The sequence below is a fragment of the Pteronotus mesoamericanus genome, unplaced genomic scaffold (assembly GCF_021234165.1).
Source record: "Pteronotus mesoamericanus isolate MK-2021 breed Mesoamerican mustached bat unplaced genomic scaffold, CSHL_Meso_final contig_1018, whole genome shotgun sequence".
NCBI classification, from domain to species: Eukaryota; Metazoa; Chordata; class Mammalia; order Chiroptera; family Mormoopidae; genus Pteronotus; species Pteronotus mesoamericanus.
The window spans coordinates 3,882,277-3,907,599 of NW_026555002.1; the positions used below are offsets into that span (position 1 = coordinate 3,882,277).

At 61.8% G+C, this 25,323-nt stretch overlaps 2 protein-coding genes across 3 annotated transcripts; both read right to left on the reverse strand.

The window, feature by feature from the left end:
* Positions 1–1,222: 1,222 nt before the first annotated feature.
* CHRND (cholinergic receptor nicotinic delta subunit) lies at positions 1,223–8,103 on the reverse strand. Of its 2 annotated transcripts, XM_054570574.1 has the most exons (12): positions 7,999–8,103; positions 7,621–7,766; positions 7,150–7,194; positions 6,514–6,623; positions 6,216–6,371; positions 5,910–6,019; positions 4,902–5,102; positions 3,783–3,894; positions 3,516–3,630; positions 2,817–3,021; positions 2,610–2,728; positions 1,223–2,036 (listed from the first exon to the last, which is right to left on the reverse strand). In XM_054570574.1, exons 1-12 carry the CDS (start codon positions 8,048–8,050, stop codon positions 1,854–1,856), a joined length of 1,554 nt encoding a protein of 517 aa, XP_054426549.1. In that variant the 5' UTR covers positions 8,051–8,103; the 3' UTR covers positions 1,223–1,853. The 2 variants fall into 2 exon arrangements, with proteins under 2 accessions (XP_054426549.1, XP_054426558.1); XM_054570583.1 differs by lacking the exon at positions 1,223–2,036 and having other exon boundaries at positions 2,616–2,728; positions 6,216–6,315.
* A 662-nt stretch (positions 8,104–8,765) lies between these two features.
* PRSS56 (serine protease 56) lies at positions 8,766–13,638 on the reverse strand. Its single transcript, XM_054570833.1, is given in 14 exon segments — positions 8,766–9,056; positions 9,424–9,530; positions 9,871–9,933; positions 10,013–10,177; positions 10,263–10,439; positions 10,599–10,761; positions 11,002–11,144; positions 11,382–11,541; positions 11,630–11,670; positions 11,673–11,742; positions 12,073–12,266; positions 12,385–12,438; positions 12,826–12,933; positions 13,542–13,638. Coding segments are annotated over 14 exon segments (1,833 nt in total).
* Between the last annotated feature and the right edge of the window lie 11,685 nt (positions 13,639–25,323).

Below are 25,323 nucleotides of genomic sequence, written 5' to 3' on the forward strand. Positions count from 1 at the left end.
ATTCCCGGTCAGGGCACATGCCTAGGAGGCTGGCCAGGCCCCCAGTTGGGCGTGTGCAAGAGGCAAACAATTGTTGTATCTCTCACACATCAGTGTTTCTCTCCCCCTCTTCTCCTTCCTTTCCCCCTCTCTAAAGTTAAATAAATAAAACGTTTTTTAAAAAAGTGTGCACCTTAAATTTGTGGATGATTCACATTGGAAGGCAGAACTAAGTGGGGTCAGTTTTGTTCTTTTCCGTCAGCTCTATCGAAAGACCAAACATGTCGCCTTCTATAGGGCTGAGGTTATAAGCTCATGAGCTCCCTCCAAGGGAAGCAGGGTGAGCTGTGAAGGCCTTGAGCCTAGGCCTCAGGCAGTGCGCATTCGGGCGCTCAGCGGCCACTCCGGCCCTCAGCTGCCGCACCGGGCTTGGAGGTAGGAGACCCTGTGTGACGGACGCCCTCAAATGAGGAACGAGATAAACAACCCCCACTTAATTTGCAGGACCCGCAAAGCAACAAACATTTATTATCTCCTACAGTTTGCGAGGGTCTGGAATCCAGGAGCACCTCAGGTGGGTGGTTCCGGCTCAGGGGCTGCCGTGGGGCTGCGATCTTATCCAAAGGTCTGCGGGGCTGGAGGATCCACGTTCAAGTTGACTCCCATGGCTGTGGGCAGGAGGCCTCAGCTCCTTGCCCTGCGGGCCTCTCCACAGGGCGTTCATCGTGCACCCCGCCCCGGCTTCCCCAAGTGAAAGTGGGAGTAAAGGGAGGATAGCAAGAAGGTGGGGGGTGGGGGGCGGGCGCTACAATATCTTCTATAGCCTGACCTTGGATGCAACCTATGGTCACGCCTGCCTCATTCTGTTGCCACACAGACCACCCCTGGATGGCGTGGAGGGCACAGCGCAGGGCGTGACACAGGAGCGGGGGTGTCATGGGGGTCATCCTGGAGGTGGGCCACCTCACAGAGCCTCATCCCCCTGCTCCCCCAGCCTCGGCCTTGGCCCTTGGGGTAAGGTTGACAGGAGTCCCCTTTGGGGCAGAGTTGCCAGTTTTAGCAAATAAATATGTAAAATGCCCAGTTAAATTTGAATTTCAGATAAATACAACTAATTGTTTTTTAGTATGAGTCGTCTCAAATCTTGCCTGGCAACCCTACAGTGGAGAAGAGGAATAGGTGACCGAAAGGGGACACCACTGCGGGGGGGGCAGGGGGAGCTGAGGCCTGGGGCTCTAGGCTGAGCGCTGACCCCTGTGGCTGCTAGCCCAGCCCTTCCACCTCGGCCCCCAGAGTCCCACAGGGACCCAGCCAGAGTGGCCAAGGCAGGCAGGCCACTCTGCAGCACCTGCCCAAAACCCGCTTCCCTGAAGGGCCTGGAGAGGGAGGTGCCCCTGACCTTGGCTCCCGGTGGGGCCTCAGAAGCCCAAGGCCAGGGGTGGACAGGAGCAGGGAAGCTTGAGGAACCAGGAAGTGAGGGTGCAGGGCCCACCTGCTCCAGCCCTGCCCAGGGGAAGGGAGGCAAGAAGAGGCCTCTGTCTTTCTCACACAGGGGTCCTGAAAGGTCAGCATTGAACCAGGCCCTGTCTGCCCCCCAAATCGCCCTGCCCGGCCCCCCAGCCTTCCCGGGGGCTCTTGTTTTTGTTTACTGAGGACTGGGCCTTCGCCCTCCTCTGCTTGTCTCAGGAGCCAGTCTCCACGCCAGCCCTGCAGGGTCAGCTGGGCTCAAGCCTCGGGGCCCAGAGTCGCCCCCCTCGAAGAGCTCGTCCTTTCTTGGGCATCCCTGCCAGCCCTGAAGGCCCACCCCTTTCAGGCCAAAAGCCCCCCCAAAGCTGCCCTGAGAGCGGGGCCAGGCCGGGCAGGGTGCGCGTGCTCTAGATGAAGCGCCTGTCCTGCTCCCGGTAGGAGAAGGGGTCCCCGGGGAAAGGCTGGGGTGGGGGCAAGTTGTAGGCGCCCTGCAGGAAGATCCAGGCTGTGCCCACCACCATGACAGGTGTCACCACAAACAGGCAGAGTCGGTCCACCGTGCGGGCTACCCGGTTCCAGCAGTCCTTCTCCTGGGGATGGGGGGGAGACAGACGGTGAAGGAAGAAGGGCCCGCAGGCCACAGGCCCATGCCCCAAGCTTGGGCCCAGTGACAGGCACGGCCTTGGTGTGCCCGTGGGGGCCGCCTCAGGCTTACAGCCGAGGGGATGCGCTGCATGTCCCCAGCAAGGGCCCAGGCCCTCCTCCTCTGTGAACTGGAGAAAGGCACCCTTTGCTCAAGAGAAAATTTTAGAAAGCTGTGTAATATCGAACAGCCATACAAGGCTGCCTTTCCAATGTCTGGACTTGGAGCTGAGCAGGGGCAGAAGATGACTGGCAGCCGGGAGAAAGGAGGGGCCCTCAGGACTGTCCAGAATGCGCAGCCCTGTGCCCGCGTGTGCCCTGAGTGTGTGCCTGGCCCCACGTGCTGCTATGGGTTCTCGGCAGGGGCTCCCGGCTCGGGGGAGCCTGGCTTCTGCACCCGCTGGGAACTCCTTCATCGAAGTTCATATGTGCTCTGCGGGGAACTGTGTGCCCTTTAGATGGGATACAGTTGATCGTGCACAACTTGAACCCTTGTACATGGCAGCCCTGGGGCTACTCACCTCATTGTAGTTGTTCTGGTCCCTCATGTGGTTGACAATGAAGTTGGCCCCATCCACAGCTGGCTTCACCTCACTGAACAGGTCCTGCTGCGCCTGCTCGGAGCCTGCTGGGGGCCGGCCTGCAGACACAGGCCAGAGGTGGGCACGAGGCCCGCCCCCACCCCGCCTCCCACGGCTGGGCCACACCCCGAGCCACTGGGGACCCACGGGCCGTGGTGAGGCGCCGGGCCAGCCCGTGCCGCTCGGACTGCTTCTCGAACATGAGGTCGCTCCGGGACTTGAGCGAGAAGTATTCCTCGGCCTTGGAGATGTAACCCAGGGAGCTGCTCCTCCGCACCAGGGCCCCAGGACTGGGTCCATCCTCCTCCGGCAGGGACATGTACAGGAACTTGGGCAGGGTCTCTAGGAAAAGCTGTGGCAGGTCAGGGGGACAGAGGAAGGTCATTTAACCATGAGTTGCCTTCACACATCCAAACATCTGCGACTCCGTTTCTGCTGCTACAAAGCGCTAGATGCAATTTGGCAGGTGCGCCCAACAATGTGAACGCCACCCAGACAAGGGACCCAACATTATCCCCAAAAGGCTCCCTCATGCCTCCCACATCAAGCCCTTCTCACCCCCATAGGTAACCACCCCTCTGACTTCTTCCACTAACGATTGGTTTTGCCTGCCCTTGAAATTTAGAAAAAGGAAATTGTGCGGTCTGTGCTCCTGCATGTCTGGCTTCTTTCAGGTAATGTTCTACCTGGGAGAGCCGTCCACATGGGCTGGTGTGGGCAGCAGCAGGTGGCGCTTTTGTATGTCTGGGGAGCGCTTAGTAACGGGAAATCCCGCGGTGCTTTTACCCAGACTCCTCTTGGGGGCCCTGTGAACACTCTCCAGCCTTGGGCTGCGGCAGCCCTCACCTTCTTGGTGCCCTCGGGCAGCACGTGGGTGCTGGGCGTGCGGAAGTGGATGTTGAGCACGATGACACAGACCACGACGACTACGGTCACCAGCACCATCCCAAAGAGCAGGAACCTGTGGGCACACAGGTAGCCTGGAGCCGCCAGGGCGCGGCGGGGCGGGGCATGACGGGGTGGGGCGTGGCACGGCGTGACGGGGCGTGGCGTGGCTTGGCGAGGCGGGGCACGGCGAGCGGGGGCACGGCTAGGGAGGAAAGGGTGCCTTACTTGCCGATGAGGGGGATGGCTTCGGATGTGGGGGGCAGCCGTTTGGAGATGAGCAGCAGGAAGACAGACTGTGCCAGGAGCACTGAGATCGCCATTGACGTCTTCTCGCCACCTGAGGGAGGCTGCACTTAGCTGGGGCCTCGGCCGTGGACCTTATACCCCTGTTCACAATGCCACGGTGCCCTCGTGAGCACAACAGGCTATGGAGCGGGCATGGCTGGGTTCACGTCCCAGCTCTGATGCTTCCCGGCGGGGGACCCTGGGCTCGTGGCCTCACCTCTTTGTGCCTCAGTTCTCTCAACGGTTAACTGTTGTGAGGGCCAAGTGAAAGAGTGTGTTAAACGCCGGCCACTCCTCCTGGCCCTGGGTGAGACCTCTAACAACACCAGCTGTCTCGCTTAGCCAATGCCCTGCCCCTCAGCCCTCCTATCCTAAATAACAGGTCTCCGCGTGTCCCTCCCTGCACAGACAGCCCAGGAGAACACGCCAACCCCCAGCCCTTCGCTCAAAGACCCTGGCTCCGCACGGCCCTGCCCTCCCCGCCTGAGCTGCGGAGCAAACTGCGAGGTGGCCACCAGTGGCTCTGCCCCAGCCCCCTTTATCTATGGGCAATGTGCCTCCCAACCGGTCTCAGCCAGGGGCAGGAGCGGGGTGGCATTTGCCTCTGGGGCTCGCTGTGCCCTGCTCGTAGCAAATATCCTGCAGCCCAGTGAGCAGGGAGGACGGCAGGGGCCCTTCCAGAGCCCGGGGAGCGTGGATGCCTGTCTCCGTGGCCTGGGTTCCGAGAGGTCCCGTCATCCCCCCCGACTCAGCTGTCGACGGCTCCTGCATGCCAGCCCACAGTCATATCTGTTGACCGCGACAGACCTGATTTCTGCCCTGGCAGAAAGACAGTCTAGGGTCCTTGGCCCTGTCCATCTGGGGGATGTGGGACAGTGTCAAAGAGCCCTCCCCTTGGCTGGCCACATGCTCCTCATGCCTGGAGCCTGGGCAGCAGTGACCCCAAGGGGGAGTGAGAGGCTGGGCTGGGGTGGGGGTGCTCTGGTGACAGGGGCGGGGGGGGGGCGGGAAGGGGCTGCCCGGGCAGCCCAGGAGCCAGGGCTGGGCGCTGGGGCTCACAGTCGGCCGGCAGGTAGAAGACCAGGTTGATCATGAAGGAGATGAGCACGCAGGGCACCAGGATGTTGATGACGTAGAAGAGGGGCTTGCGGCGGATGATGAGGTAGAAGGTGACGTCTTGGTGGCCTGCGCTGTCCAGTGGGGCACTGGGGTCCACGTTGACCCTGGCTGGCCGGTGCACTATCTCCCACTCCCCGTTCTCTGTGGGCAGCATACGGACGCCTTGCGGTCAGGCCAGACAAGGGGGCCGAGGGGGGCCGAGGAGGGCCGAGGGGGGCCAAGGGGCTAGTGGACAGGCCCCCCGAGGGGCAGCCAGGCCAGCCTGCAAGGCCCTGTGGGGGGACAACTCAGAGGAGGGTTCAGGTTCTGTTTGTGGGTCTTTTCCAGGGATGGGGGTGGAGCTCTCAATCTGCAAGGGAGGAATTTTCCCGTGGGATGGGTTTTTTCCCCTCTCCTTGGAAAAAATAAAAGCTGAGGCCATAGGCGGCTCACATAAGGAGTCTTGGGAATAACAGGGCAGTGAGACTACGAACCCCCTCCTCCAACCTGTGATGCGTCAGCAGGATGTGGGTCTCCTCTGAGGGACAGGGGCAAGTGGTGGGGGCCCCTTAAAAGATCTGAGCCTGGTCACCAATACGGGGTGGGCGGTGACGCACACCCTATCAAGGCGCGCGCTGAATCCCCAGCCATACCCCTGGGCGCTCGGGGGACAGGAAGACCAACACCCCCTCTCTGTCAGCCACACCCATCCCCAGGGCCCCTGCTTGGACCCAGAGGGCCTTCTGGCCTGGGCAAGGGTGGGGGTGGAGCGCTGGTGCCGATCTGTCCCTGACTTTGGGACACTGACCCCTCCAGTCGGGCTTCTTCTCCTTCCAACGTGCTGGCTTTGTGTCCGTGAGGATGAATTTGTGGGTGTGCAGACGTGGCAGGGTGGCCCTATGGGTATCCCTGGGGGAGGTCCCGAGGGGCCTGCCCACCTGCCCCCCTACGCGCCGCTGCTCCCAGCACCTGTGAAGCCCTCGGGGTCGATGATGACCCACTCCACGGGGTATGAGCGGTCCCCTTCTTGTTCCTGCTTCAGGCTCAGGGTGATCTCCTTGGCCGTGTACTTGAGCGAACTGTGGGGGGGGGGACAGTGGGCAGAGGGTGGTCCTCAGCCACTGGCTGGGGCCACTAATAGGGACTAGGTCCCGCAGTCAGAGGGGCCATTGTGGGGGAGGGGAGCTTTAATCAGGACAGAGCAGGTGCCTCTGTCTGAAGGTGACCCCTGGCAGGGAGCCCTGGGGGGCAGGGTGGCTGGAGCAGTGAGTGCACCTGAACTTGAGGGAGCAGTTCTGCCAGTCGAAGGGAAAGTAAGTGACGGAGATGGGGCAAGAAGAGCGGAAGATGGCGGGCGGCAGCCAGTACACGTAGCCTGAAGGATAGATCAGCGTGTTGCAGGAGTAGGAAATCTTGAAGGAGCCATCATTGCTGGGGGACAGGGACAAGGGCCACAGTGAGCAAGGGCCAGCTTCAAACTGGCAGGTTGGGGAAAGCAGAGGGGTGAGGGCGGCCAGAGGCTCGGAGCGGGAGGGAGGCCGAGGGGAGGGGGCAGGGAGGGCTGCGGCTCAACTTGTTCTCCAGCACGATCTCCGGCAGCCACAGCATGTGAGGCGGCAGGCGCAGGACGCTGATGTTCCCGAAATCCTGGGCGTCCCACTGCAGCCGGCTGTCTGTCCAGCCCTGGAAGCCGACGGGAACGTCAGTAGGGGGTTCTGCTGCTGTCCCGGCTCCCTCGTTCCCTGCCGCCTCCCAGAGGGAAGACAGGACAGGGTCTGGGGCTGTGATAACAGGGGTTTGGGGAGGTGGGTACAGAGCAAGGACTCAGGTCCGCCACGTATGGCTGTATGGGATGCGCACTGCACAGCCAAGGGAATGTTATCTCCATTGTGGACATAGAAGACATCTCTATGTTATGAACTTCTGACAGGTGACAGAGGGTGTCTTCTAAAACATCAGATCCGGGGACAATCTTCCCACAGGTGAAGAATACTAATCCTCCCCAAGGCTCTGTCCGGGCTGGGGGCTGCCCTAGGTGGGGGGAAGGGCGGTTGGGCTGTGGCGTCTCTGCAGACAGGAGCCCGCGCCTCCTGCGGGACAGTGTCTCAGGCAGGCTGGGGGTCCCTGAGCACAAGTGTGCACAGGCGAGCCTAGGCCCTGTACTTTCACCGCACGCCACCCCCGGCTCTGAGTAGGGTGTCCTCCTTACGTGCTCGATCCACACGTTGGTGGTCAGGGTCTCCTCGACTTCTTTCTGTAATCAGACGGGGGTGGAGTGGGGGGCGTCTCCCAGGGGCCGACATCATTGTTCCACCTGCACCCATTCACCAGGCACTTCTCCTGGGTGCCACCCCCCCCCCGCGGCAGGGGGTGGGGTGGACGTGGCAGCTGGTCCAAGAACTCAGGGGCAGGCCGGCAGATCACAGAGCAGGGAGGACACGTGGCCTCCAAAGTGTGATGTGGGGGTGGGGCAGCCCAGGGTGGCCGCTGGAGGGGAGGGCGTCGGCCCGAGGGCCTGGGCAGCACAGGGCACGGAGAGGGGAGCCGCCACAGGCCGGCCTGGGGCCTTGAGTCTCCTCCGCGGCCACCCCAGCCTGGGAGGGAGCCAGGCCACAAGGCAGCTGCGCCTGCCCTCCCGTCCCCAGCCCGGCCCCGGCCCCGGCCCCGGAGGGGCACTCACCAGGGAGATGAGGTTGGAGAGAGTGAGGGCCAGCGAGATGGCCACGCTTTCGTCGGGGTGAGCCACGGGCCGCAGCTCCTTGTTGTAGCCCTTCTCCTTAAACAGGTGCTGGATCAGCCGCTCCTCCTCATTGAGACCCCAGCTGCCTGGGGACGGGTGGGGACAGGGACGGGGTACTGGGCAGGGCCCAGGGAGGAAGCCGCCCTGGGGTCCTGCAGGGGCATCCATCCGCTCCCTGGAGTGGTGGGCCCCCCAGGGAGACAAGGCAGTGGAAGTGGGGGGGCCTGAGGCAGGGGGCAGGGGAAGCCGTAGGGAGGAGGCGCAGGAGGGGACCGTGCTGTGGGGGGCCTGGGTGGGCAGGGTGATGTCTAATCTTACCACACACAACCAGGGCAGCCAAGAGCCCCAGTGTTGACACGGGCCCCTCCATCCTGTCCCTCCAGCTAGGTGCTGCGTCTGCTCCTCCTGTCTGCTGGGTTGGGAATGTGTGTGAGTGGCAGAGGGGACAGGTGCAGAGTGGGGGTAGGGGGGCCCCAGGGAAGAGGCCGCCGGAAATGCAATCTGATACCTCTAGGCCCTGCTGCAGGGCAGAAAACGCTGGGCAGGTGATGAGGGGGTGGGGACTGGGACTGGCCAGCAGGGCAGAAGCCCAAGGACAGAAGGCGAAGATCCCAGGCTAGGAGTCCCCCCAACTAGCAGCGGGGTGAGGGCTGGGGGCAGGCACCAGGCACTGGAGCAGGGCTGGTCAGCCACGTGTCAGGGAGTGGCCACAGGCAGGCCAGCCTCCGTTTCTGGGGAGGCAGACAGGTCTGCTCAGACGGCAGCCTCTCCTGTGTCCTTGTGACGTCTGCCAACTGCTTCTCGAGGCTGGGCCCTGCACGGCCCTGCTCCTAGAGAGCTAACGTCCCCTCACCCCATTCCCAAGAAAGCACCAGAGTGGTCTCCATACACCATAAATAACATTTATTAAAGAAAAACTGTGATTTTCTGATGATGCATCTGGTGACACACAGGGCCCAGAACCCTCGCCCCACCCCACACATCGGGCCACCTGTGGCTGTGGCAGTTTGTTGTCATGTTCCCTGAACATGCCCAGCCCCTGGGAGCAGTAGTTCCTGACCAGGGGCTGGGGGCCCAGACGTGGCTCATGGCTGCCTGGGTGGGCGAACCTGAGGGCCAGGCGGGTGGTGGTCCTTTCCCCCCAGCCCCCGGCTCTGCCCCGCACCCGCCCGGGCCCCCTGGGGCTCTGCCTTGGCCTGAGCAGCCAAGCGGAGGGCCCGGAGGGCCTGCACCAGCAGCCAGGGAAGGCTCCGAGCTAGTGTGGCCGGCTCCAGGCCCACCAGGCCACCAAAGACCACGTGCTGGCCCCCCAAGCCTGCTCGGACCCAGGCTGGGAAGAGCCCCATTACTGTCTTGGAGCCCAGATCGGCCAGGCCCTGCAGACGGAGGAGGACGCTTAGGGGCCCACACCCGCCTCTCGGTCCCTTCCTCCTGGCTCTCCAAACTCTCGCCCAAACCCACCCCCTTCCTTACCCCCGCACAACCCTGCGCACTCCCTGCCCACCTGGACAGCCCCACATGCCCCTCTACTCCCCCGACCCCCCCACACCTTCACACCCACCCAGCACCCCAGCCCACATCCAGCTGCCCGCCCCCCCCAATTCTGCTCCCCCCACCAGGCCGTGGGGAAGGTCCCCCTTCCTGCTGTGGAGGGTGCCCCCGCAGTCCCCCTACCGGCCAGGGCTGACCCAGGTCTGCCTTCAGCCACCACTGGGAAGGAGCCTGAGAAGCCTGGCAACCCACCTCCTGAAAGTCCATGGCCAGGCGCTCAGTGGGGACCTGCAGGATCCAGGTATGGGTGTCCCAGAGGGTGGCCAACTTCTGCCGCAAGGGTTCCAGGCCAGCACAACCTGCAAGGAAGGAGAGACACCAGTGGGGAGTGGGGCAGGTGCCCCCCAGAACCTCAGGACCACCTCCCGGGGGCAGCTTCTCACACTCAGGATGGGGGAATTGAGGCTCAGAGCGGTGAAGTGGTAACACAGAGCAGAGCATTTCCTGACACTGATGAGGGCCCAAGGCCACAAGCAGCGCCAGAGAGTCACTCCCCTGCTTCGGGGGAGCGGGGAGCCGGTCTGCCCCTTGCCCCACGGCATAACTGCTCCCCAGTGCAGATCCCAGGAGACTCCGCTCCGGGCCTCCGCCAGCTCTAGGCCTGCTCCCGTGGCGGCGGCCGACAGGCGGCGTACTTACCGTGCGCGTCTCCGCGCTGCCCTGGCCTCCGCTTCGGCAACAGGGCGCCTGGAGCCGGAAACTCTGGGGAATCACAGGATTAGGGGAAAGCCTCTACCGCGCAGGGGTGGGACCGGGGCTGAGCTGCGAGGGCTTGGGGTACCTGGGTGCGGCCGCTGCTCTCGGGCAGGGTGCCTAGGAAGCTCCTGGAGCGACCGAGCGGGGCGAGCCAGGGCCGGGGCCAGGCGCCGCTTCCCCGGGCGCGGGCCGAACAGCTCCTGGGCTCCCCGCAGCAGGTTCAGCAGCGTGTGGGCCAGCGAACGCAGCTCTGCGGGCGGGACAAGGGTGCGGCTGGAGGTCAGACGTGGGCCAGGGTCCCTGCTCCCCTGCCTGGCCCCGGGAACGCTACTGACCGCATCGCCGTCGGCGCTGCACGCACTGCTGATGCGCCAGGGGCGCACAGGCCCCCTCGGGTCCCGGGCACAGGTGGGCGTAGAAGGCGCAGGGCGGGAGGGCGTCTGCTAGTGGCTCCTCGGGAGGTTCCCAGGCGAGAAGTTCCCTGCAGCTGGGCTCGCGGCTGGAGGGGGGCGCTGCGGAGAGCGGCAGGGGGCAGTTCGCCCCTCCCCCACCCCCGTTTTGAGTCCTAGCCCCCGAAGCCCTGCTCTGGAGAGAGACAGGCTTTCCCGATGCACAAGGGGGCTGAGGGTGGGGTGCCTCTGTGAAGGGGGCGATAGGAATCCAGCACTCACCACTCATCTGCTCCTCGAGCCAGTCCTTGAACACGGCTACACGGGTGTAGACCCCAGGCTTCCCGGGCTCCCCGCATCTGTCCCCCCAGGAGGCGACTCCATACAGGACCTCTCTGGGGTGGGGGTCAGGCTCAGAGCAGGTGAGGGGGCCTCCAGAGTCACCATGCAGGGACCCGAGGCAAGAAAGAGGGCACTGCATCGACCCCACCACCCCACCCCACCCCATATCTCAGCCTTACACCTGGCAGGATACGGCAGCTCTGAGCTCTATTGGGGTTACCATTCTTGTACCCACTTCAGCCATGAGGACATTGAGGCTCAGAGAAATTGAGTGAGAGCCTGACTGTAGAGGAAAAGTAGGCTGTCCCGCGCCTGGACAGCGGCCCACCCAGTGTCCTCATACCTGGCACGAGTCGATGCCCCTGGCCAGATACCCGGCACACAGCTTGGTGCTGGGGTGCAGCCCGGGCCCCAGGGCCCTCCGGCAGGTGTCGGCGCTGAGCAAGGGCACGGGGGCCTCCCTTACCGCCTCAGCCTCAGGCCCGTCTGCAGGGAAACGGTTGGAGGGGGCTCAGGCCTGGGGGGCAGGGCTCAGCTTTGAGGGTCCCTTTTTCTACTGCGTCCCCTGACTCCCTCTCTTTTGCGAGGTCCGGCAACGTTTTGCGAAAGACAGCTGAACTTAGGTCCGGTTCCTTCTGCGCCGGCCTCCCCCAGCTCCACCACCCCGGCCCCCATTCTTCCTGGGCGCGTGCGCGCCTTGCCCAGGCCCGGCCCTGCCGGTACCTTCGAAGAGAGCCCCCCAGCCTGCAATGGCGCAGGCGGTGCCGGCGGGGGGCTCCCGGGGTCCTTGGGCCAGACACACGGGGCGCGCCGCCCCTGCCGGGCTCGCCGGCGTCCACAGTTGTACCAGGGCAAGGTCGTTGTGGAAGGTCCGCGGGTCAAACTAGGACGGGAGTGGCAACGCAGTGTCAGCGAGGCGTGGGGTGAACACGAGGGTGCCAGCTCTGAGGCCCGAGGGGCTGCCCTGTCACCTTAGGGTGGGGCAAGATGCGGTTCACTCGCACTTCTTCCCAGTGCTCCCCCGGGGCCCCTCGGCCAGCGTCACTGTCCGCAGAAGCTCGTCCGGGGCGCTGCGGGGCGGAGGCTAGGAGGTAACTCGGACAAGGGTGCAGGGAGGTTCCCGGGAGACCCTGCTGTCCGCCCAAGGGCACCGTCCAGGGATACCGCCCGCCGGGCCGTTTCCCCGCCTGGGGGCAGGGAAGGCGCGCCTGGGAGACGCCGCTGCAGCAGGTAGGCGGGATCCGCGCGCTGGCTGAGAGCCGCGGGCGCCTGGAGGCCCGAGAGCCGGGGAGCCGGGCTGCCGCCGCCAGGGGGCAGCAGAGACCGGCCCTCGCGCGTGTTGCCCACCCAACGATCCAGAGGAGTCGGATCCCGCGCTGGGGGCCCGGACTGGTCAGGAGTCTCGGGGCCGGACGCAGCTCGCGAAGCAGTGCGCCGCTGTGAGCACCCAGGACGCCGCCACCAGAACGCCACCGCACAGAGGCTGCCGGTTGAGGTACAGCCTCACCAGCCAGGGCCAGGCTCCAGGAGGTGCAGCGCTGCCCCCCACAATGCGGCCCTGGGGCTGCGTCACATTGACCGTGTCCCCACGCCTCTGGCCACACTGTCCTAGAAAGGTGGAAGCGCTGTCATGAGAGACAAGTCCTGGCCGTTCTCACCGTCCAGCCCCCTCCAGCGTCCCCCCTGCTCTCTGCCCTGCTCCCTTGAAACTGTTTTTAAGCCTCACCTGGCTCAGGTGGATCCTGGAGCAGGGGCGCTTGAGGCCTGGTGCGCCCAGGTCCTGCTGAGAAACAGACCTTTTGAGCTTCACTGCCACCCTCCCCCCCTTCCTCCACCCCAAGCTGAGCCCAGCCTTCTCTCTCCCCTGGGCTCCCCTCCTCTAGCCCCACTCCTAGCAGTCAGCGCTGTTGCAGCAGCCATGGACTTCTCAGTGTTCACCAGCTGAGCCCGGAATGTTCCCACCCTCCTGCCCTTGCACAAGCTGTGCCCCGAGCCTGGCATGCATGCCCTTCCCACTTGGAGGGACCTTCAAGAGCACTGTGCTGGTTGCAGCCCCGTCCAGTCTCTGGCTCCAAGAGGGAGTCAACTCTGAACCAGGGGATCGGAAAACTGGCGTGGAGCTGTTGGGCAAGCTCACCCGTGCAGGGGGCCGTGTGGTTGGCGCAGCCTCGGCACTCACGCAGCCTATGCTGGATCTCCATCGCCACTAGGTTTACAGCGCGCCGGGCGCTCCTCTGGGCAGCCTGCAATGCCTTTGTCCCCTGGGCCGACAGAGCTGCTGGGACATGGGGAACAGCCACGCATTGGGGGGAAGAGTCAGAGGCTTGCCTTCCGTGCCCCAGCCTTGAGCCCTGCCTTGGGAGACCCACAGGGAAACCGGCTGGCCTCCAGGAGCAATCGTGTGGCATGGGGTGGCGGGGAGACAGAGGCCCAGGACCCCATGTCCCAGTGCTCACAGCTGATGGTTCTGGATTTCCAGCCCAAGATACCTCTGTAGCTCAACCGAGCTGGGCTAGAATTTTGACAAGGGTTTTTTCTTTAAAAACTTTGAAGGAAAAACAGCACCCTGAAGGTACAGATGCCACAGAACTCAGACTTACTGACACAGAATGACTGTGGTTGGACGGCCCACCCTTGGGCCCAGAGAGCCAAGGGGATGCTCTGGGCCCTAATGCACAGCCTGGCGGGCTCCCCGTCTCTTTCCATCCTCACCTCCCCCTCCCTCTCCTAACCTGTGTTCCTGGCCCCTTCTCCCGGCAGCGGGGGGCGGAAGAAGCCAAAGGTCCTTGTGAATGCAGGTGGCAAGCTCCTGTCCCTGGCTGGGGGCCCACTTCCTCTCTGCTCCTCCCTCCTCGGCCACTCCCTCAGACCGGCCAGGCTCACCTTGCAGGGTGCTGGGGGGCAGGCGCAGGGACAGCGGGTACCCGTGGGCAGACGGCGGGTCTGGGAGGGACAGCAGCAGCAGCACAGCCAGCAGCATGGTGACCAGAAGCCGGGGCAGCGACCCTGCCCTATTTCCCCCTGGGGGCCCGCCCTCCAGGCGCTTATCCTGTGGAGCCTGCCTTTCTGTCCCTGGGCATTGAGTTCTTGTCCCTCAAACCATCTGACCCTCTTCTCTTAATCAAAGTTACCGCTTCCCTTGGCTGCTTCTCACCTGGCCCTTAACTCCTGGAGCCCACGGGGGAATGGGGCATGGGGGGCTATATAGGGAACAGGCTGGCGGGGCATCAGGAGGGGCCGGCGTTGAGGGAGGGCACAGGGTAGTGGGCTCGACCCTCACCTTTGAAGTCTCATCATCCGGCTCTGAGGCCCCCCCTCTCTCAAAGGAGCCCTTGTTTCTGTGGCTCCATCAAAGGGGCCTGGGCAGCCCAGAAGAGCTAATGGTTGGGCTGGGGGCCAGGCGGAGGGGGGCTGATGGGCAGGGCTGGCCCCATCTCCAGGGCTCAGATGGGGTGGGGGGGTTCCATTTGCCTTGACTCCCTGAGGAGTCCCCGGCTATGCTGGGGGCAGACACTCGGAGGGAGGAGGGCAGGGAGTGTCTGAGGGTCCTCGCAGCCCCAGCCCCTGCGTGGGTGCCCAAGCTCCAAGCTCCTCTGCCCCTAATTGCTTGGCAGCGTCCCTCCCAGTGTGGCCATTTCTAAAGATGATCAAAGCGCCCAATTAGTGCCATAATTGCCATTCTGGGGGTAGTGGGGCGGGAAGAGGCAGAGGCAGGCGGACAATGGAGCCACCCAGAGAGGAAGGTGGGAGAGGAAAGGCTCACCAGTGGCCCCGTTTGGGGAGGGCAGGCCCCAGCGCTTCTGACACTCTCCCGGCCCCGGGCCCTGCGCAGGGCCCTCTCTGCCCCTTCAGCACTGTTCTCGTTGCTCTGACCCTGATCTGGCAGAGGGAGCCTTCTGGAGTCCCACGGGAAGGGCCCCAAATGGACAGCTCTCCTGGGACCCACCTGGGGACAGAGATGAGCTGCCCTTCTGCCCCACAACATGTCCTGGAACCAAAACAAGAATCCTGTCACCCAGTTCATGCTGGTGACTCCAGGGCGGCTTTGGCAGGCTCGTCCTTTCCCAGGGTGGATTCTGTCGCATCATCTCCTCAGTAACACACTGTCCTTTCCTCTCTGGCCCTTGTTCCTTCTGCACAGGGAACACGCCTCTAATGAGAACCTGCCGCACTTTGTAGGTCAGAGCCCCAGACCTGCAGAGGTCATGGCTGAGGGGCCAAGATGGGACAGCCAAATCCAGAAGCTTCTCTGGCCTCTGCCTTCCACGCCACCCGGCAGCGGAGACGGGGCCCGGCCTCTCCTCGAGATTCTCTCCCCCTCGGTCACCGAGATACCCATTGTTTTCATCCCCCATCTTTCTGGGCACTGAGCACAAAGAGACGCCCGCTCATCAGGACTCCACTGGAGGGTGCCCCCCACCCCACGGCACACTGAAAGCGGCTCCTGCTGTCTCCTGGGAGACAACTGTTGGCACCCCTTCCCAAGTCGGTGTTCAGTGACGTCGCATCGGTCGCTTGAAATCAGACATGAATTTACACCGTGGAAATCAGCAAACACCACCGACCAGTGCTCTTTCCCCTGGAGAGCCAGGGTTCAAGTGTTATGGGCACACCGTTACACACACCCGCCCCAGGTGGAACCGTGGCGGACACCTCCCCAGGGGACAGGGCACTTCGTTCCTGTGATTCAGGAACGCTGTGGAAACACCACCTGGGTACGGACTACTACGAGTGAATGTTATGAAGTCGGAAATTACTGTATTCATCGGGATATCTATCCTGGATAGATAGAGTATATCTTTTTATCTATAATCTCCAAATTCTTGCCAGAGTGGATGTTAGTTCAACATGCCTATGTTTGAAGCATCAACAGAGGTTTAAGAAAGTGTCCAAAGGACAATTATCTGTGGTTTCCCCAGAGAGCCACCAAGGTAAGGGACCCAGAAAGCAGAGAAGGTGGAGGGAATGTCTTGTAGCCTCTGGGCGGAGAGGTCCTCAGCTTCGACCTGGGCTCCCAGCTCTCCCCACAGGTTCTTGTGTTGGGGCTGAAGGGACTAAGGCCTGGAGCAAACTCCACAGGATTACCCCCTGGCCCAGGGTGCTTTCTGCCCATTCAGCACCAAAATCCTTCACGGGCCTGGATCCTGCCAAAGCCAGGCGGGCCAGGCCGCTGCACACTCTCCCCCTCCCCCACCCTTCTGCTCCCACTGGACTTCAGGGCCGGGGCTGAGTGGAGCAAGGAGTCCTGGAGCTGCTGTCTCTTGATTGTTCCTTCTGCCCCAACTCGTCTCAGGTAAACGCCCCACCGAGGCCAAAGGAAAAAAATTAGGGACCTCACAGCACGGATTGCAGTTCAGCTCAAACCCAGGCCCCCCCTTCTCTGGTTCGTCTGCCTCTTCCTGTCGCTATGGCTGGATGACATCCCTCTCCAAGTCCAGTCAACCTCATCCGCGCCCACGGGTCACCTCTGGAGACCACGTCTAAGTCCAGGTTTCGTGACACTCTTTCGTTTCTCGTTAGTGACTGGTGCCCTCATGCCCTAACTGCCCTGCCCGAAGGAGCAGTGATGGAGAGGCCTTCCCCCCACGGTCCCAGCCGTCCCTCTCGCCCTGTCACGTCCCCGACCCTCTTGCGTTTTCTGCAGAGCTACGTTTCTCCTTGCAGGCCTTCCCGCGGGGATACTGCCTGTTTAAGGGCTCCGTGTCCCACGGTGTAGTTGATCGGGCAGCTCCTCCCCAGACCCACTCCCCCGCTGCAGGGCGGGCGCCAGAGCCCCCCAGACCCCCTCCCCTGCTGCCAGGCTGGCCACCCGAGCCCCGCCCCTGCAGCCCCTGCTCCAGGGGGCGGGGCCGGTGGAGAGCGCGCTCCCCTCTGCAGCCGGGCTGGAAGGAGGGCTGCGTTGCCCGTGCTCAGTTGGAGGCCACCCTGACCCGCAGGGACAGTACACAGGGCTGCTGAGGGGGGATCCTAGTCCCTAAGGCTTTACAGAGGGCGGCCCCCAGGCCTGAAGGTGTGGGTGGGAGGACAGCTTGGGGCCTCCGGAGAGCGCTGCGCCCCCAGCGGACAAGGGCCGTTGCTGTAGTGCTGCAGCGGTGGGTGGTCCCGGGCGCGGCGACAGGGTGGTGACGGTTGGACTTCGCTGTAGTACACCGGTCTGGCAGGCAGGGTCGGCCCCATATTTCCGGGGTTCCCAGTGCAAATGAAAACGCAGGGCCCTTGTTTGACAGTTCAGAATTTCAAGACAGTGGCAACAGAATATTAAACCAAGGGCAGGGCCTTGCTGAGTGTGGGGCGCGGTGCCCTGGCAGCCCCCCAAGGGAGCCTTTCCTGGGGGGCACGTTGGCCCCCAGGCATTGCTTCTGGTCACAGCTGGAGCAGTGACAGGGCCGTGGCTGAGGTTCTGGGACCCCCGACCCAGGCTAGCCCGGGGCAGGTGCCCCTTCCTTTCTCCCTACCACACAACGCAGGGTTAGGGGAGACCCTCCCCCCACGTTCTGCACCCCAACTGCAGCTTCTTAAGCTCCCCCTGGGCCCAGGGGAGAAGGGCTTTGCAGCAAAGCAAGAGACTGGAGTTTCAATGGGCCACGGTGCGGAGAAGGTTCTAACCTAGCGTTGGGAGGGCTCGGGCCTGGCCGCGCCGCCGGGAAGGAAGCGCCCCTCCCAGCGGGAAAGAAGCCGCGCACAGCACAGCAGGGGCGCTGCCCGGGAAAGTCAAAGCGTCTTAAGTCTACGTTGCGACCCGTGGAGGGTTCCCAGGACGCTGGCGCGAGCCCTGGGCAACAGGAGCTCGGTCGTGCGTCCTCTGTCTGCTGCAGGGGAGCAGGGCTCTCCGTCGCCTCCCTGTGAGCCCCCAGCATCTAGGGCAGAGCTGGCACACGACTCGCTGAACCCGCGAGGACAGCAGCGATCAGCCCCGGCCCCTCTTCCTGCTTCAGGGCTGACTGCCCTGCTTCCAGTTCTCAACCTCAATCTGCCCCAAGCAGCCCCGGGGGCCGCCCCGCCCCTCTCAGCTCCCTGTCTACACAAGGGGTGGGCCTGGGCTGCTGCCCCCCTCATTCTTGCCCACATCCAGTCTGCACGTCCTCTCCCTCTCCCCTGGAGTGTGGGTCAGGGGGCAGAGGCGACATTGCCCCGGGGCGGGGGGGCGGGGGCGCTGGTAGGTACTAGCGCTTTCCTTGGAATGAGGCCACCCAGCCTTAGGCGGCACAGCCGGGGTCCCCCGTCCTCTGCTGTCCCCATGTTCTGTGCCTCCCCAGTTTTGGGGGGCGTGTGGATGGTTGGTTGTCAGGGTGCAGAAGGGATGCAGAAGGGACTCCAGGAACCGGTAGTGACAACAGCAGCCTCCGGATCCTCGGTTCCCCCTCCAGGCCCCAGGTTCCTGCCTGGGAGGGGAGAGGGCCTTGTCTGCCCCCGTCCTCGCCTTGATCCCTCTGGCAGGTGGAGGCCACGTCTCAGCTGCAACCCCTCACATCAAGAAAACGGAGGGAAAGAACCTTGGACCTTTTTGTCGCCACCGCCACCGTTGTCTCTGGAAACCCCAGCAGCCCCGGGTCAGGAGGCCTCTGTGGGTGAACCGCCCGCAGCCCCCCTGCCGGCACAGAGAACTCTCCAGCACTCGGGGAGGAGGGTGGGCCACCCTGAGCTTGTGGAGATGGAGGGGACAGGCGCAGGTGCTTGCCAGCTGGAGACAGAAAGAGTTTCCAGGCTCTATGCTTGTCCTCTGGGCAAGGACCTTCCTCCTTTCCCTCCTCAGGACTCTCCGTGTTGTGGCTATGTTCACCACCCCCCTCATCCCAGACCGCCCTGACCTCCCAGCCCCGCCCCCAACCTGGGAGATGAGCAAAGGCCAATGGGAGAGAGACTCGCCCCAGAGCTGCCAGGGCAAGCACCCACGGCGGGCTGGCTCCAGACTGGGTGTTTTATTCCTTAGGTTGAACCATGTGAAATTGACATTCTTTCCATCAAAATGATCAGATACATCCCAAAGAGCACTAAAAGAGATTTATATAAATATATGTCAGTATTTACAACGCGCAAGAAATTCCATCTTTCTTCCCATTTAAGCATGACGGAAATCTTTAGGTAAGGAGGGCATGTCCAGGCAAAATTCTTTTAAGTTGAATGCATATAAAATTTGAATATCGCTGTGCAACCTTGTAAGAGAAGGCAAACCATTTCATGATTCTGCCTGTTCCTACCCCTTTTTTGTGTCTTTTGTCTTTCTTTCCTGTGATTTCTCTCCATCAGCTTTCTTCCCCTTTCTCATCTTGCTGTGTTTCTCTGAAACTTGCTAACTTAACACCTTCCATTTTTACTGTAATATTCAAGTTTCTCCTCCTTCTACATGATAGGTTCTCCCTAAGCAATATTTCTTATTCTTATTGTTTTCAGACCTTTTAGTTAGCATAAAACGATCTTCTAGTAAACAGTGTCTTTCTAATGAAGAGACATTCACTGGAGTTGTGGTTTCCTTTGGTGTTACTTCCCTTTATTTCCTTTTGTTAAAATAAAATTAGATTTAATAAATTATAGTTAAAATATTCAATCAGACTCCCTCTTCTCGCAATATTTCTATCAATTTATCTCTAAGCTTCTATCTGCATCAATGCAAAAGATTTCTGGAAATGGCGGTTACTCATTAATCATGGCTGTTTCTCACAGGGAGATTTATTTTTATTTTGTTTCACTTTTTACTCTCTTTGTGCTTTCTCATGTTGCTTGAATTCTTTAAAAACAGCAGGTAGCATTTGTACAAATGCAAAACCTGAAGAGTAGGAAAGAAACATGCAGCGCCTCAAGAAGAAACCTTATCACCAATACAAAGCCTGTTGATGCGCTATTTCACCCAATGAATATTAATGTCAAAAACTGGTTACATATAGGCATTTTTGCGTGGCTCCATGTATTACAATTCCAGGTATTATAAACCTTTATAATAACTGTTGAAGGCAGGTGTTATCATGCCGACTCTACAGACAAGGACATTGAGGCTCAGAGAAGCTGAGTGATATGACCAAGACCCCACCACTGGAAACTGGAGGAGCCGAGATTAAAAGCAATTCTGCCTGTGGCTGAAGGCCACGCCCTTGACCTCTGTCCAGCCTTGCCTCCTGAGTTGGCAGATGCTCCTAGACTGTGCAACCTGTAGGGTTTTCAAGGGTTCAACACAAAGGCCAAAGTTTCTTCTGGAAAGCCTGGAGGGCTTGCCTCGCCCTGGGGGAGAATGGCAGAGCCGAGGCAGATGGGGGACAGGCTGAGCGGCTGTGAAGGCGCCTGAGGCTGGAGGTGGGGTCTGCAGATGTCAAACAAAGCAGGACCAGGGGCCCTGAGGGATGCTGAGAGCGGGCAGAGGAGAAACCAGGACCACGGATGCCACCCAAGCTTCTCTAGCATCCTTGTTGCACCCCCAGGTGGCTTTACCTGCCAGGACCGCTGAGGTCTGGGAGCCACGGCGCGGGGGGGGGGGCCCGAGCGCGGGGGCGGGGGGCGGTGAGGGCGGCTCGGCCACCCTTTCTGAGTCCAGCTGCCAAGCACAGGGTAGAAGGGGGAGTGCACAGACCCCAGGGACTGCTCGGCAAGGCATCACCACCCCCAGCTGGGCATATCAACCCCCTGCCCAGAGCCCCAGGCCCCATTACCTGGGGCCAGAAGGGGCCAGAGGACATGGCGGAGGGGGGGAACCAGAGGCAAGGGGTGGAAGATGCAGCCAATATATCCCCCGAGGCAACTGTGGTGCTGAGCCAGGCACACACAGGGCGCTTGCCTGCCTGCCTGCAGCCACCTTCTCCCCTCCCCTCCACACACACACACACACACACACACATGCACACACGCACACATGCACACACACAGAGCCTATTTTCAGGGTAATGGCTTTGCGACAGCAGAAATTATCTGCAGCATTAGAGGCAGCCAGGCTGGGTGGGGAGGGGCACAGGCTGGGTTTTCTAAAAGAGGAAGCGGGTGCCCAGAGACTAGGACCTGGGCCTCTGGGGGTGCCGCCACGGTGGGAGGCAGGGTAGGGACAGCAGAGGCCTTGGCGGGCGGCAGGGCCCCAGGGACAGCCCCTGCCCTCCAGGGCCCACAGCCTGTCCTTTCTGCTTCCGAGGCCTAGACGCGGACAGATGGCCGGGGCGCCGGCTCAGGACCTGAAATCTCAGCTCTGCGGCTCCCTGCTCCATCCTGGCCCCTGGGCTGTATCCTGCTGACAACCTAGAGTGAGGGGCCCAGGGTGACAAAGGGACCACAGGGAACCCCCGGAAGGAGGAGGCGTGTTGTGGGCTTGGCGATGGGGGAGGCAGAGTTGGAATTGGTCAATGGTTTCCCTCTGTGACCGGCATGGGAATGAGGGCTCGGTCGCCCAGCAGTGCCGGGGAGGAGGGGAGGAGGGAGGGGGCACTGCTCGTCCCCCAGACCTGAAAACTGAAAAGAGCCACCACCACCTGGTCTTCAGAAAAGGCTCTTGAGCCCCTGCTGCAGGCGGAGGATGTCCCCTGTCCTCCCTTAGCTGGCCTTGGTAGGGGTCGCAAAGCCTCTGTAAAGAAAGGGGGGCAAACTGGACCTTCCGGGCTGCTTGGGACCCTGAGGTCGTGGTGCTGTAGGAATGGGGCTGATCCCTGGGCTCCCGAGCGTTCCACCCCCGGGCTCGGCCAGGCCTGGTGTCTGTCATGGGGTCGCTGGCAAGTCAGGCCTCTCGGCCTGACAATAAAGCCAGGCGCCGTGGCGCTGGCAGCAGCAGAGCATCCTGCCCACCTGCGGGCACACCCAGATTGCATTCGCTGAAATAAATTGCTGGAGAAAATAAATCCTGCACACACGATTAACGGGAGACAGGGAGGCAGGCAGCCGCCACCGAGAGTCACCGGGGAACAGAGTGGCAGTCGGGCACAAAGCCAGCACAGCCGCGGGGCCTCTGGGAAGGCACTGTGGCCACGGCACAGCTGCCGGGGTCTCTGCGGCCCTGGCGTCACAGCTAAACAGGGGGTCTGAGCCTGCAGGCCAGCTAGGCCCCTAGGGGCCCAGGGCCAGTCCCCAGCGTGGCTCCCCATTGCGGCAGGCGGTGCGGAGGGGGCCGATCTTGAAATCGGAGTGCCCCTGACCTGGGTCTGACTGTTCCTGGTGATCGGGGTCCCCACAAGCCAGAGAGGGAAGTAAAGCCAGGGGCTCAGGAGGAGCGACTCCTGAGCTAGGGGCGAAGGAGAAAGGACGTCCCTCTGGGCCAGCTGTGAGTCCTTGAGTGAATCACCCCTCACCGCTGAGCCTGATTCTCCTTGTCTGATCATTGGAGCAGGTTTCAGTGTCTCCCTCATTAGGAGGTGGGAGGCACAGCCGGGCCGCCCAGGCGAAGCACCTGCAAGCGTGCAGGGCACGCAGGGGGCTGTCCGGGCGAACGAAGGGGCAGTCGTTACCTCTGACGTGCCTGTGCTGTGCCAGGAACTAGGGCACGGTCCCTGCCTGCATGGGGCGTATAGGCTGGAGTAGGCAAATGCTGAAGAAATGGTAATGGCATAATATAGAAATCATTACTAGTTCTGGGGTGACAGCATGTCCAGTCTGGAAGTCAAAGGGGGCTTCCTGGGGGCACTGATCACAGCTGGATCTGTGCGACAGTCCACAAGTTGAGCACTACACTCTGCTGTCAAGGCTGCTGAGAGAGACAGTCTCACCATTGCCTGGCGAGTGCCCCGTGGTTCAAGCCCCATGCAGGGCAATTGGCAATACCTGCTGAATACCTACCCGAGTGACGAATGCTCTCATTCTGTAGCTTGTATGCCCACCCAGGACATTTTATCCTACAGGCCTGTGCAAAAACAGGCTTATGAAATGATGGATATGCAGAGGTGTTCACCGCAACATTGTTAGTAAGAGTGAAAAGGGAGCGACCACCCAGTTACTCATCAAGAAAAGACTGAGTTCAATAAACTGTGTACAGCCCCGTAATGGAATACTACGCAGCTGTAAAAGGAACAAAGATGTTGTTTACAAAAGAAACGTCAAGGTGGATTTAGTGAGAACTAAATGCAGAACAGTGTGCACAGTATGCTAACATTTGTATAAGAAAGGAGAAAATGAAGGAGCATAGATTCGTATTTTCTTTAGACAATGACACAAGAAATTACTAAAAGTGGCCACTAAGGGATGTGTGTGGGGGATGGGGCAGGAATCAGGGGAATGGGGACAGGGTGGCAGGAAGGCTTTTTATTTTTGAATCATTTGGATGTATTTTCTACAAATTTTTTTGAAAAAAAAATATTTAAGTGTTTTTTTTTTTCTCCTGGAGGGCAAAGCACGAGGGTGGGGGTGGGAGTGGAGGTTTGGGGGAAGTTGATTAAATTTAGATTCCAGGCCCGCCCTCACGCTGGGGCAGCCTGGGAATAATAATTCCAAACAAACCAGATTTGGGAACAGTTCACCCACGAACCTTCAGGGATCAGAGGATCGGAGGGCGTGACGCGTCCCAGGTGTGGTCCCGACCAGCCCGGGGACTCAGCCGGACTCAGAGCTCGGTCTCGAAGGGCGGCCGAGGGCTCAGCGGGCGGGGCCTGGAGGAGTGGCCGGAGCAGAAGACCACGGACACACCTGGAGCAGCACCGCGGGGAGGGCCAGGTGGGACGCCCGCCGCCCGCCGCCAGAAGGCGGGTCACGAGCGAGGAGGGCGCGCGGCTTTGCGCAGCGCCGCGCTCGTTTCAGGGCCACACCACACACCTTCCCACCGCGGCTCGGAGGAGACCCCTCCTCCCGAACGCTCGATCGGGCCGGCGGTCCAGGGCCAAGAGGACGGAGCAGGCGTGGGGCGCCTCCTGGTGGCGCTCCGTGAGACCCGCAGGCCCCGGAGAACCGGGAAGCCACGGACCAAGTCCCAGCACCTTAGAGAGGCCTTGTGTAGTAAAACACAGGGTCGCACAGCTGGGACAAGGGATTTGAACCTGGGCGATTCAGAGGGAGACCTTAGGGCCGTTGACGGAAGATCTCAGTGGTTGTGGCTCCTCCCTGTGATCCCCGCCCCCCTGCCCAGACGAGGGGCTGTATTGCTTTCAGAAGCACCAGCCAGATGGCAACCCGACCCTGTCCCAGCGGAAAGGCACAGCTTCCGCCCCGTGTCCTTCTGGGGTCCTGGGAGTGAGTCTGCTGCCTTTGCTGCCCCGCCGCGATCTTTCCACCCGCCCCCTCTTTCCCGGAGGCAGCCTCTTCCCTTTCCGAATGGCCCCCTCCCTGCTCCAGCCCCACCCCAGCTTCGGCCCCTGTGTAACTGCGACAGAAAAAAGCGGAGGACCAACTGCACAATGTGCAGGGGCCCCTGTTCGACCATTATTAAGAATTTCAAGATGGCAAAGGCAGAGTGTCAAACAAAGCAGGGTGTCTGAGCCCGCATCCAAGAAGAACCTGAGTGGGACCAGATGCCAGGGCCACAGGCCAAGGAGGAGCTGGAGGGAGGGGGCACAGAAGGTCCGGGTAGCTGGGCTCCTGGCCTCTATGCCCCTGCACAAGCGGCTCTGGCCCTGGGATCTGGCCCCCTCGCCTCCTCTTTGTGCCTGAGCATCTGTACTCTGGGAGGCCCCCAGGCCTTCCCTGCTCCCCGCCGCCTGAGCACGCACACTCGCCCACCTGGTCTGAGAGCTCGCTCCTCAGAGCCGAGGGCTGGGCCCTGGGAACAGGCTGTTGCCAACTTTATGAAGTGACTATATGTACCAGCCCCGCTGAGCCTCCCGATAGGTCCGTCTTGCAGGTGAGGATGCTGAGGCTCGGAGAGGCTGATGGCTTTCCAGGGTGAGGCAGGATTCCACCTCTGGGCATGGACCACTGGGGAGATCTGCAGCTCCCTAGAGCAGGGATTGGCTCCAGGTCACCTTGCTTACAGCCCATGGGTGGGGCCTGGAGGAAACAATACAACTAATGCGTGAAGTTCGCTGAACCATGAGCACGCCCCGGGGTCCCTCACAGGAGCTCCATGTAGCAAGGGCATGGACTCTCCACTTTACAGACCGGGACGGAGCGAGGCCCAGAGGGACCGCCTCGGAGTCACACAACACCAAGGGTGGAGCCGGGACTTGAATCCCTGCCGGCACAGGCCTGCTGTCTGAGCCGGGGCGCAGCATGCCTCTGAGGGTACCGGGGGGGAGGCTGAACGTGGTGACCGAGGGACAGGCTCTCCCCTGGTCTGCCGCCCTGTTGTGCCTGTGCATGGCCCATCCTCTCTGAGCCACACTGTCTCTAAGTCCTGCTCAGGACCTGGCCCCATCTCCCCCTCCTCCAGAGCCCCCCACCCAGCAGCGCTGCATCGCGGGACCCCCAGGGATGGGGGCCCTGGGGCTCGAGGAGGGGGGTGCTCCATGAGCAGTGCGGGAGCGTGCCGCTGGAGCTCACCCTCTGTATCGGCCCCGGTCCTGATCCGCGCCCCCCGCCCCGAGGTCTGGTCCGCTCTCCTCCGAGGAACAGGCTGCCCATGAAAGGGTGCTGTCCCTGTGGCCGGAGGCCCTGCCGGTTGGTCTCGGCCAGGGTTGGCAGGGCCACATCTCCACCCAGTGTCCTCCCAGCCCAGGAGGCTCAGGATCGAGCAGAGGGACATCAAAGGCTAGGGCCAGCCTTGACACCACACCGGGCCTCCAGCTCGGCCCTCCCTGCAGGATGAATCCCCCTCAGCGGCCTTACCCCGTCTGAGTACAAG